This window comes from Macaca mulatta, chromosome 4 (genome assembly GCF_049350105.2).
Source record: "Macaca mulatta isolate MMU2019108-1 chromosome 4, T2T-MMU8v2.0, whole genome shotgun sequence".
Classification (NCBI taxonomy): Eukaryota; Metazoa; Chordata; class Mammalia; order Primates; family Cercopithecidae; genus Macaca; species Macaca mulatta.
This window is the reverse complement of record NC_133409.1, coordinates 83771483-83794103: the sequence shown is the minus strand read 5'-3', so window position 1 is coordinate 83794103 and position 22621 is coordinate 83771483. Positions and strand designations below refer to the sequence as shown.

Sequence of the window (22621 nt, the reverse complement as noted above, 5' to 3'; positions counted from 1 at the left end):
ACTTCCTTATAAATCATTTATTTTCTATTATATGTATAACTTTCTATGATTTACTGAGATGCATTTTTAAACATTAAGATTTTAAAAAATATATTTGTTAAATAAATCTATACTATACCTAGAAATATGATGAGAAATTGCTATGAGAAACTCGTTATACAGATTCAGATTTTTTCGGTATATATATATCCCTTAAAAATTATGTTGTTTAAGACGGTACAAGTAAAATAAATGTAGTCCATTGTGTCTAAACATTAAGGGACCACATGGAAACTAAGGAATATCTTTCTTATGACCAACTTATATTTATTTTCTTCAGAAATCAAAAATCTCCACGTATGACAAAATGTGGGCCTTTATGAGTAGCAGAAGGCAGTCAGTGCTGGTCAAAAGTAATGAAGAAGGAATCCAGCGAGTCCTCACCTCTGATTATGCTTTCCTAATGGAGTCAACAACCATCGAGTTTGTTACCCAGCGGAACTGTAACCTGACACAGATTGGCGGCCTTATAGACTCCAAAGGTTATGGCGTTGGCACTCCCATGGGTAGGTTATATGTCAGCTATTTGTTCTTTGTTCATTAATCTGAGTTGCTGTAAGACAGGGGTAAAACAGTGTTTCCACATATGCCATTAGGAATTTTGTTTTAACCAAATGCATCCTGCTACCCCTCTGTGACTATATAAAAGCAGGTTACCAATTTGTATAAAAGCAGGTTATCAATATATTCTTCTAAATAGGTAAGTCAAAAAAAAGGAAAAATTAATTTCTATCAAAATGGTCCGTGGATACTGTATCAGTGTTGAAAAACCCACAGCATAACCCAGCTAACCTTCTCTTTTCAATCTTAAATTCAAAAAATGTTTTATGAGTACACTAAAGTTTTTGTAACAATTTACTTTTTTAAATCTGTGGCTTACGAATACAGTATTTGACTTAGAGAGTTAACTAAAATAAGTGAGGCATAAATGGCTCTCATGAATATTATTAGAATTGTTTTACTTAAAAGAAGGTACAAACAGCAGACTATTTACCAATGCCGTATCTAGAATACTTAACACTGAGGATTATTTGTAACATCCCTCTTCTTTCATATGGCAAATTATTTTTAATCAAAATAATCAAATGAGATAATGAATTGTAATTTCCAGAAAACAATAATAAAAATCTTGATTATATATATACAAACATGTATGAATATGTATATGTTTGTGCTATAAGTAAATACATATATATATATAAAACATTACAGTACATATGTACGTGTGGTAGACAGAATAATGGCTTCCCAGAGATGTCCATGTCTTACTCCCCAGAACCTTTTAATATGTTACTTTATAGCAATATACTTTGAATATAGCATATACTTTGAATATGTATCATAGCAAAAGGTACTTTGCAAATGCGATTAAGTTAAGGATCTTGAGATGGGGAGATTTTCCTGGATTAACCATATGGGTCCAATGTAATCACAAGAGCCCTTGTAATAGGGAGAGTATAGGGTCAAGTCATAGTTAAGATGTGATTTTGACGGGATGTAAGAGAAAGAGACAGGGACAGAGAGAGAGAGAGAGAAAAGAAGAGAAGGGGAGAGGAGAGGAAAGGAGAGGAGAGGAGAGGAGAGGAGAGGAGAGGAGAGGAGAGGAGAGGAGAGGAGAGGAGAGAGATCTGTAGATATTATTTGTTGGTACTGAAGATGGAAGAACGAGCCATGAGCCAAGAAATGCCAGGTGACCTTTAGAAGAAATACAGTCCTTCAGAGACATCACTTTTAGGACTTCTGACATCTAGACCTTTGAGATAATAAATTTTATATTGTTTTAAGTCACTAAGTTGACGGTAATATTTTAGAGTAGCAACAGGAAACGAATTGTAGAGAGAGAAAAAAGTAATAGCATATTTTATTTACATCAATGTACTTTTTGAAAGAAAGGGGAAAACATGTTCATGATTTATCACAGTAGTAACTAATAACACTATACATGTTTTGGACCTTCACTTCTGCAAATTTGTCAATGACTTGGTTAAAACCAATCATTGCTTTCTGGCAACTCTGAAATGTCTAGGAAGTCAAATAATTTTCTGCCAAAAAAATTAATATTAAATCACACTACATATGGAAAATCATCTGAAATTTATTAGGATTTAAAATAGCTTTAATTAGTTTCAACAAAATTTTGAGATACTAATTCTTGCATTTATGTAGCAGAGTCATAATAAAGAATAATTGTGCAGTCATTATAGAAATGAAAAAAAATAAACTTGAGTTCTTACTCCCAAAATAGGCAAGTGTAGCTGAGTCAATACAATTGAGGGGTAAATGGTATAACTGCAATTTTCCAGTTCTATTTCTGGGTAGAATATAATGCTTATTAAAGAATTAAAGATAAATATTTGCTAATTTGAAAGTCAATAAAATCTCAGTTGTTAAAACTCAAAAATAATTGTTTAGAACTTAGACCAACAAAAGATATTTTAAAGGAGGAATATTTTATCTTTTACATGTTTTAGACTTTCCAGTGCATAATGATACTGATGCTACTGTTTTTAAATTCTCCACAGAAAATATACTCCCACCAGGCAAAGGTTTCCTCAAGCTTTGTCCCTGTTATTCCAGTATTATGTACAAATTCAAAATTGGGCAATTAATTTTAATATACTATAAATGTATTAAAATGATTGCATTTTCACAATTATATTGCTGATAAACATTTTTTTACTTCTCAAAATGTGTTAAATTTTACTTTTATTTCCAGTAAGGCTTTGGTTTATTGCCTTAGCTCTGTTTGATGGGAGGACTCAAATCTTGGCATTCTGGATAGTTAGGTCAGTTATGGTTCTTTCCCTCAGTAAGAAATGCGTGCTGAACCCAGAAACTTCATGAGTTACTGTACCAGTTATTTGGAATATGTGATGCACAACTTCTTTGACAATTTTTGAAATATGTTTTCTTCCCTAGGAAAAATTATATATTCATAGAAGAAGAGGCTGATAATGTGCTGTGAATATCATATCATCATGCAGTATTCTGCACACTGATATTCTAAACTTACTCTTGTCACTACAGTGCCTTGGGAAAGTAACTTGAAATTTATGGCCTCTAACTTTAATTTTTTTAAACTAGTAAAAGAAGAGGATTGTATTATCTCAGGTCCATTTAAATGCTAAATAATTTGGCAGATAATGTACTTGATAGATTCTCAGAGTTTAGTCTAAATTAGGCTAGACTACATGGAGAAATATGGTTAGTTGATGTCTCAGAACACATTTAAAAAATCAGGCACACTCTTAAAGTAGTTATGAGAGGTGGAAGCAGTGGTTTGCTAGGCTCCCATCATCCTGTAGTTTCATTTGGGAAGAGCTGAAATAAATGAACACATTTTTTAGTGTTATCTCTGAAAGGAGTGAGACTCATATATTGCTACCATTTTCTCTGGGTTTGCATTGTCTGGATAAGACTCATATATTGCTACCACTTTCTCCTGGTTTCCATTGTCTGGATAAGGGCAGGATTATTTGTCTCTCTTTTGCTGTTCATTGTTTCAACCACCATCATACTCTGCATTTCTCAACTGGGAAATTAGCATTTGCCTTTTATGTTACCATTGCTGAAGCATGCTGAAAATGATATTAGTGTGTTAATATATTTACTTATTTTAAAAATTGTGTGTAATTATAAACAAAAAAAAAGGGATTCATTAAGGTGTGAAAAATATTCCTTGAGGTTCTTGCTCTTTCTCAGCGAGAGTTAATGAGAATAGCTATATTCAAAGCAGAGGAATATGGGCTAAGGTTCTGCAAAATTCAGATTAGTTCCAGAAGTTCCCCAGGCTTTTTTAATTTATATATTCAGGAGCTATAATCCACAGTGAAAATTTCACTGTTAGTAATATTCTATATGTAATCAAAGAGAGGAACTTCCTTTTCTTTGCTTTTATTATTTCTCAGATTTTGAGGTATTTTCAAGAAAGCCTATGTAGTTTGGTGAAGAGAAATATCATGAGTCTTTTTGAGTGGGAAATCAGAAAAAAATTTTAAAATTGTACATATATCCACCTGTGCCCTATTTCCCCCCAAATTCATACATCCTTTTCTTAGCCTGCCACGCTACCTTCTAATTGATTCGTTTAGGGACCTCACCACCACCATTCATCACTCTGAGTGTGATCGTTACTGCCCAAAGTGTGCTGTGAGATCGCTGAATGACTCAGAATAAGCTATTTAATTAAGGAAGCTCTGTTTACACAAAAATACCTTAGTGGAGCAATCAACAATGATGTGAAGGTAAATGCTAAATAAGCTTAAGCAAGTTTAATTAAGTCTGGAGTGACATTAAATTCCTTTCATAGTTTTCCTGACTGCAGCAACGTTATTTTAATGTGGCATTTACTGTATGGTAGATTTTTGAAGTTGCAGGAGACCTTACTCGGTAAGTTAACTGAGCTTCTTATTTCATTCAAAACAATATTTTTAAAAGCTCGGAGTGAGTTAAAAGCAAGGAGCAAAATCATGGCAGTTTCATTAAGGAATGTCTAAATTGTGTGAGCAGGTGCCGTCTTGTCTCTTATTTCACCATAGGTGATAATCTATTTATCTGAACTGGGAACATTTCTCCTCCTTAATGGCATTTTGGGCTGCATTGCTTCTCTCCTGACTGCCCGTACTTAAAAGCCTTCTTGGTTTCTCTTTTTCAAATGTTGAATGCATATTACACTTTGAGGACTAGGCAGACTCAGCAGTGCATGAGCTGGTAGGAAAGTAGCAGTCTAGAAAAAATCCATTAGGGCCAATTGGTGTTATTTTGCTTTGCTTTATGCAATTTGGTAGAAATATTATAAAATGACTGAAGGGTCTCATTAAGATGATTTCTATTTTTAGCAATGAGTTAGTGACCTCTTTCTTTCATGTATTAGTTCCTCACAACTTTAATAACAAGCAATGTATGTGGCAGCTGAAAAAGGGATGGAATTGTGCTCATGTCTGTGCATATTATTGATAATGTAATTTTCTGTAATTTCAGTTGTTTCTATTTTACTTGTAGGATTAAATCAATAGTGAATTCCAGTCAGTGAGTATATAATTATTTAACAGTCAGTGAGTAACTATTTCTGTGAACAAAACCTAAAATAAATTAGTCATATAATAGTTAGAGAATTACTGAAATACACACTACACATGAGGAATGTAAAGATGAAGTGGACATATTTACAATGCCCTTTAATATGAAGATTAAATTTAAAGATAATTTTAGCCACACACATGGCTGTTACATATGTTTTATTTCTCTCGTATTTACTGATTTAATTAGAAATATTAGAGTGTATTGTGTTTAGTAATTGACTTTAATGTTACCTTTACAAGCTAATGCTTTAAAACAGTATTATCTATGAACATCCAAAAGCAGTAGTACTATTAATAATCCTCAAGTAACTTTTATCAAATTATGTTTGATAAAATTACGGGTAATGTGCTTACCCATAATTAGCCTAAAATAAAAAATGTAACAATGGGTTATATTATTGACTTTTTATGGTAGACGTGCACCACTTTGGCATATAAACAAAATGAAATTTCCTTTTTTTACTTCTGTTTTCTAATATTAAATGCATAAGATTCACTATTTTTTTTATTTCTCATGATTTGGTGAGATAAGAGATATAGAATTGGTACTGGTGGAGGTATGTTGTTTGTTTGAGGCAGATGTCAGTGTTTGTTAAAATGGAAATCAGTATGAGAAGAATGTTGTTCCCTGTTTTATTCACCATCCATTTCTAAAATTCTCAATTTATCATATAATAAGTACTGTAATAGTCATCATTATAGATGCATAAAATTGCCAGCCTTCAGATTTTCAGCTTTACTGAAATAAATGAATACATTTGTCTTCATTAGTTTAACATAATGCACAAAAATTGATGCAAATTATTCATCTTTCTGCAGGTCAATCCTTCCATTAAAATGCATTCTGTTTTCCCTTTGCATAAGCAGCACAATTTTAATATTTGAAGTGATTTTGCAGGGCTATATCTAGATCTAATAATTTTCAGAGACTGAATTAAACAAAAAAACCCTCAAATTACACCTGTTCAATCTGTACATTCCTGGCATATTTGTTTTAGTCTAGATGACATGTCACTGAAAACATGAGAATCTCAATAAGTTATGCCATATCCACAGACATCATCAACACGCTGCATGCTACAATCTAAGAGACTTCAAGAGGGAATTTGATGAATTGTGAGCACCACTGTGAACAACCGTCATTAACATTGTAAATGTTGACCAAATGGTATCCAAACAATGCAGAAATGGATAATTCTCATAAAACAGAGTTCTGACAGATTTTATACACAAAGATTGGACCATTTAATTCATTTAATGTTTTGTACTGATTAGTCCAAGACCATGACTTCAAATTTTACTTTAGATTAGTTAGCCACAGACTGTCAGACTATGTCAGAGAGTTGTCCTTGGGTTAGCAGAGGTAGGTAAGATCAATGAGTCACTCTTATTAGAAAAAACTAGTCAAATGTTTGTTCTAAATACCAAAGCCAAATGCTTTGCATTTGCTGACGCTCATGTGACAGACATACTCTTAACATGTTGCACGGAGTCTGTGGCCTTTGAAGTCAGATGACTTGTGTACAAATTTTAGTTTCACCTGGATGAAACCTGATGAAGTTACTGAGTCCCTACTACACTTAGTGTCCTCATGTGTAAGTGGATACAACCATGTTCACATAATTGAATTGTGATAAATACTGATCATATTGTATTTATAGTATTTGAATCAGAATATGTAGCATAACGAATTTTAAAGAAATGTTTTGATCACTTCTAATATGAAGTTATAGAAAATTTTAAAAAATGAAAAGTGTTTTGAAGAAATGTTCTCTAATAATTGAAAGAATATGTTAGTGGTCTCTATTTTTACATTGAAATGTCTTGTCTTTATATATTTAGAGATATTAAATATATAGCAACGAAAGCAGAGTATTAGTATGACCCATTGTTAACCAATTGGAAACCTGTTTCTAATGAAACCTACTTGGGATTTTACCATCAGCTAATCAGTATATTGTAATTTGATAACTATCATTTTATGGGAAGAAAGTGATTGATATCTACTGTATAAAGTTAAGAAAATTCCTATCATAGGGCATTACCTAAACAAGCAAAATGGTTTTCCATTTCTAAATATGTCTTCAGTTTTTAGTAAACAGAGCTCAAAATGTATTAGAAGCATCATCTCTAAAGACATGTTTAGTAAACAATCTGTTAAAAAACAGAGCTCAAAATCTATTAGGAGAAAAATCATCTTCAAAGGCATGTATATTTTCTTTATGTTTGACCAATCTACAAGAATGTTATTACTCTATCCTGCTTAGCTCTGTAAAATAATGAACATAAAATATAAATATAAATAATCTTCCTTTTTTAGAAGACAGACATGAAAAACAAATTTGACATAAAATAGAGAAAATGCAATATTGGACATAAACAAATGCCTGTTATTAGTGCAGGGACTTAGATAGGTGGAGCTTAGTGAGACCAAAGCAGACAGGCCAAATTGCAAATGGTACTTAAGCAATGCTTAAAGAATGGGTAGTTCACTGTCTTGAAAAAAATATATTTTTTCTTCCAACTTTTGGGTTCTTGATGATTAATTAGGTAATGATTTAATATAAAATGATCTAACTCTTATAATTAATTCCTTGGAATTTTACATTAGATTGAGAACAAAAGCATAATGTAAGGAAATCAAACCATTCCTAACACTATTCTAAGGATTACTATGATGATGCCAAAATCATAAGAATGGTAGGGTTTATAGGATAAAATTATTTCTATTTTCATACTTAGTGTTAGAGTTTCATGGTTTAATACTCAAGAAATATGATAGCAAATCTATTTCACCAGTCACTTTTAACTAATATATATGAAATATGTCAGAACCAGTAAAAATAGTTGGCTGTTTCATTACAGGTTGATAACATTTTCTTTTTCACAAGTTAGAGGATATACTGAATATTAATAAAAGGCAACTGTCTAATACATATAGTCTATAATTTGAATTCTTCATTGATACATTTTATATGCCATATATAAGCATCTCCCTTTATGATCTTAGGTACCTGAGTATTCTCCTGCATATTCTATAAATATTCCTTCAAGTAGAACGTGTTTATATTATTTTAAAAATTTATTGTAAACTAAATATTTATGATGTATATATTTATGATGTAAAGGCGATATTGTGATTTATGAATACAATAAGGAATGATTAAATTAAGCTAATTAGCATATCAATCAACTCAGATACTTATGTTTTTTGTGGTGTGAACATTCGAAATGTATTAGAATTTTTGAAATGTACAGTACACTGTTACTAATGATATTCACCATGTTGTGCAATAGATTAAAAAAGACCCTATTCCTCTTGTCTGAGATTTTGTACCCTTTGACCATCATCTCCCCATTTCTGTCAACACTCCAGTCTCTGCTCTCTGTTTCTATCAGTTCAAATGTGTTAGATCTCACATGTAAGTGAGAATATGTTGTATCTGTCTTTCTGTGCCTGGCTTCTTTCATTTAGCGTAATATTCTCTTGTTTCATCTAGGTTGTCACAAATGACAACAATTTCATTATCGTTTAGGGCTGAATAGTATTCCATTGTGTCTATGCATACTGCATTTTCTTTACTCTCTGATTCATTATAAATGTAATGTTGATCCTATAACTTGGCTATTGTGAAAAGTGCTACAATGAGTAATGGAGTATGGACATCTCTTTGACAAACTGATTTCAAATCTTTTGAGTAAATACATAGAAGTAAAATTGATGGATCTTATGCTAATTTTACTTTTAGTTTTCTGAGGAGCCTCCACACTGTTTACCATGATGGTTGAACTAATTCACATTCCCATCAACAGTTTGCAAGGGTTTCTTTTTCTCCACATCCTCACCAATACTGGTTATCTTTTGTCTTTTTTTGTTGTAGCTTTTCTAACTAGTGTGAGGTGATAGGTCATTGTGGTTTTAATTTGCATTTCCCCAATGATTAACAATGATGAACTTTTTTTCATATATCTGTTAGCCATTTGTATGTTTTGAGAAATGTCTATTCAGGTCCCTTACTCATTTAAATAATTTTTTTCTTGCTATTCAGTTGTGTGAGTTCTTAATATAATTTTGATTCAACACCTTATTGGGTGTGTGGCTTGCAAATATTTCTCACAATCTCTAGGTTGTCTCTTCACACTGTTAATTTTTTTCCTTCCTTTGCAGAAGCTTTTAGTTTGATGTAATCCCATTTGTCTATTTTTGCTTTTGTTGCCTGCACTTTTGGGTTCAAATCTAAAAAAATACTGCCCAAATCAATGTTGTATAGTTTTTGCCCTATGCTTTTTTTCTAGTACTTCTACAATTTCTGACCTTACTTTTAATTCTTTAGTGCATTTTGAGTTGATTTATGTATGTGGTGTGAGGAAAAGACCGAATTACATATTCTGCCTGTGGATATCCAGTTTTCTCAATGCCGTTGATTGAAGAGACTATTATTTTCCATTGGGTATTCTTGATAGTTTTGACAATTGACCATACATGTGTGGGTTCATTTCTGCACTCTCCATTCAGTTACATTGGTCAATGTGTCTATTTTTTCTTGGGAGGAGGGCAGTATCATGCTATTTTGATTACTATTGATTTACAGTGTAATTTGAAATCAGATATTGTGATGCCTCTAGCTTTATTTTATTTTATTTTGCTCATTATTGCCTTGAGTATTAGGCTTTTTTTGTTATTTCACATAATCTATAGGATTGCTTTCCTATTTTTTATGAAAAATTACATTGGGAGTTTAATAGAGCTTGCATTAAAACTGTAGATAGCTTTGGGTAGGAAGAATTTTTTTTTATTATTATTTTTTTGAGATGGAGTCTTGCTCTGCCACCCAGGCCGAGGTGCATTGGCATGATCTTGGCTCACTGCAACCTCTGCCTCCTGGGTTAAAGCAATTCTCTTTCCTCAGCCTCCTGAGTAGCTGGGATTTCAGGCTCGCACCACCATGTCCGGCTAATTTTTTGTATTTTTAGTAGAGATAGGGTTTCAACATGCTGGGCCAGGCTGGTCTCGAACTCCTGACCTTGTGATCCACCCACGTTGGCCTCCCAAAGTGCTGAGATTACAGGCATGAGTCACTGGGCCTGGCCAGGAAGAAAATTTCTAACAATATTAATTCTTCCAGTCTATGACCATAGATTTCTTTCTACTTATAATGTCTTCAATCTCTTTCAGTAATGGTTTAGAGTTTTCAGTTTAATGCCTCCTTTTTCTTTCTGATTTTGTTTGAGTCTCCTCTCTTTTTGCCCTTAGTCTAGTAAAAGGTTTGTCTATTTTGTTTATTTTTTTAAAGACGTGACTGTTGGTTTTACTGATTTTTTTTTCCTATGGTTTTTCCATTCTCTGTTTGATGTATTTCTGTTCTGATCTTTATAATTTACTTCCGCTAACTTTAGGGTTTAGTTTGTTCTTCCTTTTCTAGCTCCTTGAGGCATAATGTCAGGCTATTTGGGATCTTTGTTCTTTTAAGTACAGGCATTTGTTGCTACAAAGTTCCCTCGTAGAACTGCATTTGCTGCATTCTGTAGGTTTTGATATATTGTGTTTCTATTGTCATTTGTTTCAATATATTTTTTAATATTCCTTTTGATTTTTTATTTGACCTACTACTTGTCCAGGAGCATGTTGTTTAATTTCTACGTACTTGTTAATTTTCCAAGATTTATCTTGTTATCGATTTCCAGTTTCATACTATTGTGGTCAGAAACAATACTACATATAATTTCAACCTTCTTGAATGTGTTAAGATTTGTTTCATGGCCTAAACTATGCCCTGTCTTGGAGAATGTTACATGTAAAATTGAGAAGAAAGCATATTCTACTGCTCTTGAATGGAAAGTTCTATATATGTTTGTTAGGTTCATTCCATATAAAGTTTTATTAGTCTGTTTGCACACTGCTATAAAGAACTACCTGAGACTGAGAAATTTATGAAGAAAAGAGTTTTAATTGACTCACAGTTCTGAAGGCTTAACAGGAAGCATGACTGGGAGGCCTCAGGAAACTTACAATCATGGCAGAAGGCTAAGTGGGAGCAAGGACCTTCTTCGCATGGTGGCAGTGGGTGCAGGTTCAGGGAAGAAGTGTCACACTTTTAAACCATCAGATCTTGTGAGCACTCACTCACTATCACAAGAATAGCATGGGGGAAATCTGCCTCTATGATCCAATTACCTCCCACTAGGTCCTTCCCTAAAATATGGGGATTACAATTCTACATGAGATTTGGGTGGGGACAGAGCCAAACAATATCAAAAGTGCAGTTCAAGCCCAGTATTTTCTTGTTAATTTGCTGTCCAGTTGATTTACCTATTAATAAAAGTGGGGTATTGGTGCCTTCTACTATTATTTTAATTTCTTCTTTCAGTCCATTAATATTTGCTTTATCTATTTAGGTGAATCAATATTTGGTGTATATATATTTACAATTATTGTGTCCTCTTGATGTATTTACTCCTTTATCATTAAATAATGACCTTCTTTGTCTCCTATCAGCGTTTTTCACTTGAACTCTAAGTATAGCTATCCCTGCTGACTTTTGGTTACCATGTGCATGGAATACCTTTTCCATTGCTTCACTTTCAGCTATGAATACTCTTAAAGCTAAAAATAATCTCTTATATGCAACATATAATTTGATCTTTTTAAAAATACATGGAGCCACTGTATGTGTTTTGATTGCAGAATTAATTTACATTCAAGGTTATTATTGATAGGTAGCAACATACTCTTGCAATTTTTATTTATTGTTTTTTAAATAAAGCATTATTTTAGTTTGCATTTCTTTTATGACATATGATATGGAGCATCTTGTCATATGTTCTCTTGGTATTTGTATATTTCCTTTGATGAAGTGTCTGTTAAGGTCTTTGGACCATTTTTTAGTGGGGTTGTTTATTATGATTGTGTTTTAAAAGTTATTTGCATTTTTAACTAATTATTTATTAGGTATGTCTTTAGAAAATTTTTTTTTATTCTCTTGATACCAGATGATTTTTAACCTCTCTTCTCTCACTTCTACATGAACAGTGTCATTTATAGTTGGCTAAATTCTTCTGTGGCCCTGATATCTTGTACCTCATCCTATCCTCTCAATCTAGAAGAAATGAACAAAATGGATTTGAGATGCTCTCACTATCATTTTCCTTTTCTATGTACACCTTTCCAAAACTGGAATGTAGATGGAAAGAGAAGAGAGAGAAGAAAAAGGTAGCAAAAGTAAAAGAATTATCATTCTTACTCCTGTTATCAAATAGAAGTAATCTTTTTGCTTACCTTTCCTGAAGACTAATTTATTATAGTTTCATCTGTCACATAATTCCATGACACATTCCCCTTTTTATTTGTAAAAGCTTGCTAAATTTTACATATTCTTTGTCACACTGAAAGCTCTAGGAGGGCAGGTGTCATGGTTATATTGTTCACTATTGTATACTTAGAATCTCACAGCTATGCTAAGTAATATTTATGTACTTAACAATTAATAGTGCGACCGTAGGGGTAAAAATTGATTCATATATGGTCCTTGCCATTAGGACACTCATATTATCATCTTAATGGAGAAAAAGATACTTTAAAAATTGAAATATTATATACCAAATACTATATAGGAATATCTGAAAATGTGCTATGGTTCCAAAAGAGAGAGATACTATATATCTCTGTGGCAGCCTAGGGAAAGTTTGTAAAGAGATGAAAAGGTCAGCATAAGAAATTTATCTGGACGAGAGAAAGTTCAACCAGAAAATTAGAGAAAGAGTGAAAAAAGGTCAACCCAGGCAGAGGGAAACCCAACTTGTTTGTATTGTTGTCAGGTTAGATATAGGGAGGAGAGGATAAATTCAGAGAGGAAGTGATATGGTTTGCTCTGTGTCCCTACCCAAATCTCATCTTGAATTGTATCCCCATAATTCCCATGTATTGTGGGAAGAAGTCGGTGGGAAACAATTGAATCATGGGGGTGGTTCCCCATACTGTTCTCGTGGTGGTGAATAAGTTTCATGAGATCTGATGGTTTTATCGGAGTTTCTGCTTTTGCATCTTTCTCATTTTTCTCTTGCTACCACCAGGTAATAAGTGTCTTTCACCTCCCACCATAAATCTTAGGCCTCCCCAGTCATGTGGAAGTGTAAGTCCAATAAAACCTCGTTTTATCCCGTCTTGGGTATGTCCCTATCAGCAGCATGAAAACAGACTAATACAGGAATCTTGAGATAGGTAAAAGGAAGGGATTGCATGACATAGTTAATAATTAGTATTTTATCTGATATCTCAAGAGTGCCACTACAAAATTTTCAGCAAGGTAGTGATTGAACAGATATCCAATATGAAAATGTTATTAGGTATCAGAAAGATTGGTTCACTTTTATCTGATACCATTTTGGGATTAAAATGTTATGGATTGATACGTTTTTAAAGATGAAATTACTCTTTGTGTCTATCATTTTTGCTCATGAATTTCTTATACTTCTATAAAATTAAGGCCTTTCAATGGTATTTCTCTGCATTAGTCCATTTTCGCACTGCTGATAAAGACATACGTGAGACTGTGAAGATGTGATTGGGGAGGTCTCACAATCACAGAGGAAGGTAAAAGGCACTTTTTACATGGTGGTGGCAAGAGAGAATGTGAAAGAAGCAAAAGTGAAAACTCCTTATAAAACCATCAGATCTCATGAGACTTATTCACTACCACAAGAACAGTATGAGAGAAACTGTTCCCGTTATTTAATTATCTCCCACCACGTCCCTCATAACATGTAGAAATTATGGGAGTACAATTCATGATGAGATTTGGGTGGGGACACAGCAAAACTGTATCAGCCTTCAAAAGAAAATACAAGGAGTGATGACAGTAACTGCACCCGAGTTTAGCTCCTCTTAAAAGGTTAGAAATGGGCCCACAAAGTGTTTAATTGTTACATAGTAAATGCTTAGCTTTATAGAAATATATTATAATTATTGGAGATAACTATAGATTATATACAATTACAGTTTGGCTAAATAATTCAAATTGCTGAAGATAAAATTATAAGAATGCATGACAAATTATTAGGTAATTATTATGTTACTTTATGTAAACATGCATTCATTCAATAAATATTGTGTATATATTGTGTACCAGGTATTATACTAACAAATGCCACCTCTGCTTATTGGGATAAATATATATTAATCAAATAATCACAGAAATTCTTTTTTAGTTTAAACTGAGCCAAGTCTTACAGAGGAAAAGAAAATAAAGAAAATGGTGTCATGATATTGTATAATAGTATTATTGACTAAATAAAACATCAAACTAAAATATAGTGTTTAAATAGGCATAAGAATTTGTAAACTTTTTTTGTCACCACATATTCTAGGCGGTCAATACAAGAAATGTGAAATAAGTCTGCTTATGAACTCTATGTAGTCTATTAAATTTAATAAGAGCTTGAGAAGATGTGCAATACTAAAATTCTGACAGGATGTATTTTGACTAAAATTGATCATTTTTTGAATTCATTATGTTATTCATAAAACATTTCTTACTCTGTGATAGCACTTCATTAATGCTTAATGAAATAGATGAGTAAAGGATGGTTGCTTACCTACCACTGACAAGTAGTCTGGTCTGGTCTTAAGCCAATATTTAAAGTGACTTATGTTTTGGGGTATATGTTTTGGAAACACTTATTGGACTAAACTTTTTCAAAATAGAGGAATAACTAAAGCATTATTATAATTTTTTGAGACAAGTCCCTGGAATGTTATATGATTAATGATTATTGTATAATCACATACCCACAAAGCATGTAAATTAGTATATTTTAGATAATGCCTAATGTATTCAAGTAATGACAAGCTAGAAGAAATGTATTACATTGAAAAAGAGGACCTACAAAAAATACAAATTGATAAGCTGTGAGTTCACAATATGTAAGTTCAAAGGCAGAAAGGAGAGTACATAGAGTCAGACAGAAAAATCTAATGAAGGATCAACATGTTTTCGACACAGAGAACACATGTAATAACAATAGTAATTATTATCTAACGTTATCTTACTTTACAATAAGTATTAATAGTAATTATTGTTTCAAAGCAGTGCAAATTGAATTTAAAAGAAAAAAATTTATGGGGACATTAATAAGAGAAGGGAAAAATTCTTCCCCAACAATAAATTTAAACATTATAAACAAGTATTTATTTTTTTCTGTTCTTTCCTTTAATAGATAGATGGAAGCCTTTATTTTGCTGATGTGTAATGTGAATATGCACGAGATATATTTGATATGTAGTATTACTCAAGATTATTTGTACAAGTAATACTTTAAAAATCAAATAGATGTACATTTACCAAAAACAGAAGTGCATGTGGGAATAGCCAATTTGATTGTAATGAGTTTTAGAAGGAGATATATTATAAAAAGCAAGAATGATTTTGTTTCTGGCCCTTGTAATTGATTAAAGCATACAGAAGCTTGATTTGAAAGTACACAAACATTTGAAAGGCTGAATGAGAGATTTCCAGAATGTAAGATAATGCAATTTCAGCATGTTAAATATAAGATACATTGATTTCAGGATATATTTTTCAATATAGGATAATGTGATTTCAGTATGTTCATTATTGGACAATTTGCTGTGCAACCTTTAAAGAAAAGTTATTTATCAATCAATAAGCCTACCTCAGAATTAAAAGAAATGCTGACTGCATTTACTTTATTAGTTCTATATTGTCTAGACATAATGAAATAAGATAAAGAGAAAAATGTTGGCATGTAAAATTCAGAGTTTGTACAGGGTAGTAAAAGGGCAATAGAAGAAGTAAATCAACATATTGTGCACAATAGACTTAAACTTTAAACTTAAGTATTTAGAACTACGTGCGCATTTTATTCTACAAGTAAGGTTCCTAGAATGATAGAGAGGAAAGAAAGGAAGAAGGAAAAAACGGGGGAAAGGAAAGAATGATAGAGGGGGAGGGGAGAGAAGAGCAGGAGAGGGAAGTGGAAGTTAGGGAAGGAAGGGGGAGGGAACAAAAGAATAAGAAACAGGGCCCTGAGCACGGTCGCTCAGGCCTGTAATCCCAGCACTTTGGGAGGCCAAGGCGGCTGGATCACAAGGTCAAGAGATTGAGACCATCCTGGCCAACATGGTGAAACCCCCTCTTTACTAAAAATCCAAAAATTAGCTGGGCATGGTGGTGCTTGCCTGTAATCCCAGCTACTCTGGAGTCTGAGGTAGGAGAATCACTTGAAACTGGGAGGTGGAGGTTGCAGTGAGTTGAGATGGCACAATTGCACTCCAGCCTGGGTGACAAGAGCAAAACTCAGTCTCAAAAAAAAAAAAAAAAAAGAAAGAAAGAAAGAATAAGAAATAAAAAGAGAGGACAGGAAAGGCAAGAAAAAAAAGAATAAGAAATAAAAAGAGAGGATGGGAAAGACAAAAAAAAAGGAAAGGGAAGATAGAGGAATGAAAAAGTGGGGAGGGAGAAAAGGAGGAAAGGAGGGAAAAGAGAGAAAAGGAGGGAGGGAGGGAGGGAGAGAGGGAGAGAGGGAGGAAGGAAGGAAGGAAGGAAGGAAGGAAATAACGAAGGAAGATAAGAATAACTCAATTTAATAAACCCAACAATTTAGCTCTGAAATATTTGGTGAGATTTGTGTTCACTGTTTATAATAATCACAGTTTAATCTCTTAAGGAGTTTTAATCTATGTCTTGTGAGAGATTCTCATGAAATCACAATATTACATAAAGATATTTGATTAAAGTTTAACGTAAAAGGGACACTTAGAGACAGTAACTCTATTGTTGAGGAAATTCTGGATAGATACATTTGTAGTTTTTATGTGCCTATCCATATGCTATCATTGTATGTCACTTGAAACTGCCTCTATACCTCCTTTGAGGGCTCATTTGGAGCATCAGGTCTTATACATCTGACATATGAAGAGGTTTTACTATGTAATAAATGTATGTACTAATACTGCCTGCTTCCCTCCTTCTCTTCCTCCCTCCTTCCTTCCTTCCTCCCGCCCGCCCGCCTTCCTTCCTTCCTTCCTTCCTTCCTTCCTTCCTTCCTTCCTTCCTTCCTTCCTTCCTTCCTTCCTTCCTTCCTTCCTTCCTTCTTTCCATTCACTCTCTACAACCTAGGACTTTTTTTACTTGGTAAATGGGATCTTTTGGCAACTTGTGAAAAGATCATTTACAAACATAACAGTTCCTTACTGTAAATATGGAGAATTTGTTTAAATTATCAAAGAAAGTCCCACTGAGAGCAGGGATATAAAAAGAACCAAAGATTAGAGATTGCAGTGAAGATTCAAGGGCTAATTTGGCTTTAAATGTGCTTGGTTTATCCTGAATTTTTTAAAAAATGCATTTATCCACGTTTTAAATATGTGAAATTTAGACAAAATATTTCATATTATCTCAAAAAAAAATATATATGGTCACCCTGTGACCATATAGTCTCACAAGGTTTTAGTAAAACTGAAACTGAAGGCCATCTGTCTATTTTGAGTGTTGCAGTTTTCCAGATATTTTTGTCTACCTTCCTCCATTCATTTATGGTTGTCTGTCCTCCTAACAGTTTGAAAATTGACTCTAAGTTACAATGATGCATGTTCTAATAGACACATTTATAATTCCCTTAGTGTTTTCTAATTAAACTTAGAGGCCTCTTGAAAAAATATAGATATTTCTTGAAGGCGACCTACATTGTGACTCCTGAGCTTCTCTCAGTTGACCTTCAGTAACATCAATTCTTCGTTTGCCAGCGTACAGATTCATGCGGGAGTTTGGACTTCGGAGGAACTATCTCTATCTACATAATTAATGAGTGTTCACTTCATTAGAGCTAAGTGCATGGCTGTTCGTGTCACAAGGAGAATGGAAGATTCTTTCATTCTTTGGTCTCAATGTGTCCTTGAGATTTTTCATCTAGCTGAAATTTCAGTCCACATTTAACCTTAACTGGCATATTTTTAAAAATACTTCCAAAGGAGCATCAAATTATGTATGAAATAACTAATAATTCATTTTTAATTACTTGTCCTTTTAAAAAATACTTAAACTAGATCAATGAAGGAAGGACAAGTAAAACATGTCACTGATTTATTGGCATTGATTATATTCCCTATATTATTTCATCGTGCTTAAAACCTTAATAAGAAGCCCATTAACTTTGTACATTTGAATTCAAATCAAGTATCATTTAAACATTCCTATATTCATAAAAGCAAGTATACTGAGGTTTGCTGGCAATGGGAAATTTGTATATTTACAATCAATGCTGGAAATAGGAAGTTCAGGTGGCAAGAAGTCAAGAGGTGTCTCACTTGCTGAAAAGTAGGGTGCTTTTGTTTATTTGTGTATTATTTTGTTCTTGAGAGTGTAATGGAGAATATAGTGTTTGAAGATGCTGGAATAGACATCGCAATGCAGTTGGTGCATATAGTGAGTTGGCAATAAAATTATATTCTTTCAGTAGTTCTCAAAGTGAGAAATGAGCTTTCATAAAATAAATACTTAAGTGCATTAAGAATTTTTTATATTTGAAAGTCTACTTTCCAAGTAATCACCCTCCACAAATCTTGCTTATAATTATATTTATAGAAAAGAAATTACAGGCTGAGCACCATGGCTCACTCCTGTAATCCCAGCACTTTGGGGGTCCAAGGCGGGTGGATTGCTTGAGCTCAGGTGGTCAAGACCAGCTGGGCAACATGGTGAAACCCCATCTGTACTAAAAATACAGGCGGCGTGGCGGGCGCCTGTCATCCCAGCTACTCAGGATGCTGAAGCAGGAAAATTACTTGAGCCTGGGAGGCAGAGGTGGCAGTGAGCTGAGATCCCATCACTGCACTCCAGGATGGGTGAAAGAGCGAGATTCTGTCTACAAAAACAAACAACAACAACAAAACACACACACACACACACACACAAAGAAAAGAAATTACAACTTTTTGTTAACCAGGTGTGGCCGTTTTCACAAACACTATCAACACAAGATTTGTTCCTACACTGTTTCTCATTCAAAGACATTTGATAAACTATCATTCTGCTTAAAATGGAGATCCCATCAAGTAAGCATTTATTTTGCAGGGAAAATATATGATTATCAGAATAAAATTGATCTTTCAACTGGCACCATGCTAGATATAGCAAATTAATAAATACTGAATAGTCAAGCAAAATAACCTTAATTTATGGTGTTTTATTACATATCACAGAGACTCAAGCACCATGTTATTGCTCTTATGTTAAGATGCTTTTAGTCAGTTATTATGCTCCTCAGAATATGCAAACATTTGCTGAGAGCCTATTATTTGAAAAATGAGAATTCAGATGGATGGATGTTTCTTTAGTGTGCTTTAGTGTTTTTGCTAATGGTATAGATACTCATCTGCATTAGATATTACATAAGTGATATTTTTGTTAATTCGTTGACCAGAAACATATAAAAATAATGAAGCACATGCATCTTTCTATATCTGTTAGATGGATGGATGGATGGATGGATGGATGGATGGATGGATGGATGGATGGATAAATGTGTGAATGGACTGATTGGACAGACAGACAGATAGATAGATATCCTCCATACAAAAAAGCTTGTAATGTATTTAGGAAAACAGGCCATATCTCAACAAGTAAATAATAATACCAGGGAACCTAGGCTGAATGCCCAATAAGTGAGTGATTAAGATAGAAAATAGTATAAGCTGGTCTAATATATTGAAATCTGAAGTGGTTGAGGTACAGAATTTACATTGCACATTCGTGTTAGATTAGTATTTTAAGAAGAGCTCAGGGGAGACACTGAGAAGCAGAAATTCCCCTAGTATACTTGAGAATTATTGCATAATGAAAATAAAATATTTGACTTCTAATTATAGGAATGGGCAATGCCCCTATTTAGGAAAGCTGTAAAAAATGTAGACAAGCCATAAACTTCTATAGCTTCTGAGTAGAGAAAAGATTATGTTAAAGAAACAACTCTTCAGTTGGGTTTGGTAGATCTTCATTTCTCAAACTTTTTCAACAGGTTACTTACATTCTATGATTCTTGTCTTTCTACTTTTACATTGCCTACTCTCACTAAAAGATGTATAGATGTGGACACTTTAAATCAAAACAAAATTACAGGCAATGTTGAATACAAGCTGAAATGTTTAGTATTTTTCCGCAAGCAGGAAAACACTATGGGTGAATCTGTACACAAAAACTGGAATGTGCAGTATAGTGTCTTAGGAAAAAGATTACATTTTAGAAGCAGGCTATTTCTAGGTGGGAGAAAGCAATAAAACCAATCCTTTGGAACAGATGTAGAAAAATGCGTGTGCTTCAATATTTTTGTATGTTTCTGGTCAACAAATTAGCAGATATTACTTATCACGTAATATCTAATGCAGATGAATATGTACCTCCATTAGCATAAGCAATATATTTTATTTATATTGTTGCCTCCACCAGAAAAACAAAACAAAACAAAACAAAACATTGTCTCTGAAAAAATAAACTGATAAAGAAACAACGCCCCAAATTTTTACAGTATCAGGCTGTGTACTCCTTGATTTATAAATTAAATTGCCATAATGATTTTTAAATTATCTAAGTCCATGCAACCCATGACTTCTATTATGCACATCACATAACAGATACTAGTGACTGCTCATGATCATCTAAGTAAAAGGTACCATTGAATACAGCTTATTAGTAATTACTCCCTTTAATTACTGCATTTAATCTTGGGAAACACCTTTTTCCACAACTTTTCTGGTCTGAAAATAGAGATAGCTGTTTTATCAGTGCTCTGGTTTCAGTGTAGAATAAATTGTAGATATGAATGAAACATCTTTGCACTCTATCCCTTTTCCTTTGTGGATCCTTTCTTACTATTTTACAGTGCTGTAAACTGAGTCCACCTTTTAGGAGACATATTGTTTCTTAAAACAAAATGCATTTAATTCCTCATTATCTAGCAAGGCTGTCCACTGTAATGATCTTGTTAAATGTCTATGTCTTTTTTTCCAGTTGTTTTTGTCTTCTGAAAAAAACACTGGCACACTTTGAAGCATTTTGAAAAATCTCTGCCCTCCTCTCATCTTGCTAACCTTTAATTATGAAATTTTGGATTCCTTGAAATACTTAACATAACCTCTCCTTTCTTAGGTTCTCCATATCGAGACAAAATTACCATAGCAATTCTTCAGCTGCAAGAGGAAGGCAAGCTGCATATGATGAAGGAGAAATGGTGGAGGGGCAATGGTTGCCCAGAAGAGGAGAGCAAAGAGGCCAGTGCCCTGGGGGTTCAGAATATTGGTGGCATCTTCATTGTTCTGGCAGCCGGCTTGGTGCTTTCAGTTTTTGTGGCAGTGGGAGAATTTTTATACAAATCCAAAAAAAACGCTCAGTTGGAAAAGGTAAATGTTACTTGTTTACAGTTTAAATTTAAAACAATTTTTGTTGTTATATTAAAACACAAACCAGAAGTGTTTTTATGTTGCCAACTAATGATAATGCTTAGAACTATTGCTCTAAATTGTCTTATGTCATTCATTATGTAACAAAATATTTTATTTTGTGAAATATAGTATATTTCACAAAAAGACTCATAGTCACCTTTAGGATTTTTTATTTAATTGTAATATAATTAATTATAGTCAGCTTCAGGAAAAATAGCTGTTTCTACTCTTATTACAGACTTAAAAAAACTTCTGTTGCTTGAGTTTAGTTTGAGATACAGTTTAGTGATGAGGTTAGTGATGAGATACAGTTAATTAAGTGAGTAAAAATTGGACACTGTAATATGAAAGAAAAAATACTCTGCAGATTAAAAATGAGGTTTTATATACAATATGGGTTAACAGTTTCAAGTTAAAGAGTAAGTTTTTATCTGAATAGCTTTAGTCCAATACATTTCTAGTTAAGAAAGATGTTAACTTTCATTGGTGAAATTATAGGTAATTTTCTACATTAATGAGTGTGTGAAAATATTATAGTTTCTTTTTGCCATTTAATAGTATTCTTAATCAATTCTTTGGTTTTTTGTACCAGAGTCCTTCTAAAAATATGTATAAACTTCAAAAATATTGAGTCTATTGCTATATTTTGCATTTTAATGCAGTCATTTGTAAAATGTTTTTTGTATTATCCTTGAAAAGTTGGTCACCTCATTCAGATTCTGTATTTCTAGTGCTATAATTTTCTCATTTCTGTAAATACGAGGAAGACTAGGAAAATAACTCTTTCAGATGCTACATGATACTGTTTGTATGGAGATTTATTGCTCTGGATATGATGAAACCAACAGTTTAAAGCCTTCTAGTACATTATTTAATCTTTAGTATGTAAACATCTCTTTTGTTTTTGATAAAACTCACAATAATTTAGACTTAACTTTAATCACTGTGGCAGAGTGAGATGCTACAATCTTTAATATTTAAGAGGTTTATGAACTTGTATTGGTAAATAAAAAGAGCAGAAAAGTGGTATCTTGAAAATGATGCCATACAG

General features: G+C 33.1%; 1 protein-coding gene across 3 annotated transcripts in view; it reads left to right on the top strand.

Annotated features, from left to right (window-relative positions):
• GRIK2 (glutamate ionotropic receptor kainate type subunit 2) overlaps positions 1 to 22621 on the top strand; it is a 699047-nt gene that overhangs the window by 662992 nt on the left and 13434 nt on the right. For all 3 annotated transcript variants that reach the window (XM_015136997.3, XM_078001239.1, XM_015136995.3), the window contains 2 exons: positions 320 to 545; positions 21278 to 21528. In XM_015136997.3, the coding sequence (XP_014992483.1) occupies positions 320 to 545; positions 21278 to 21528 (477 nt within the window). The remainder of the gene's footprint in view (positions 1 to 319; positions 546 to 21277; positions 21529 to 22621) is intronic.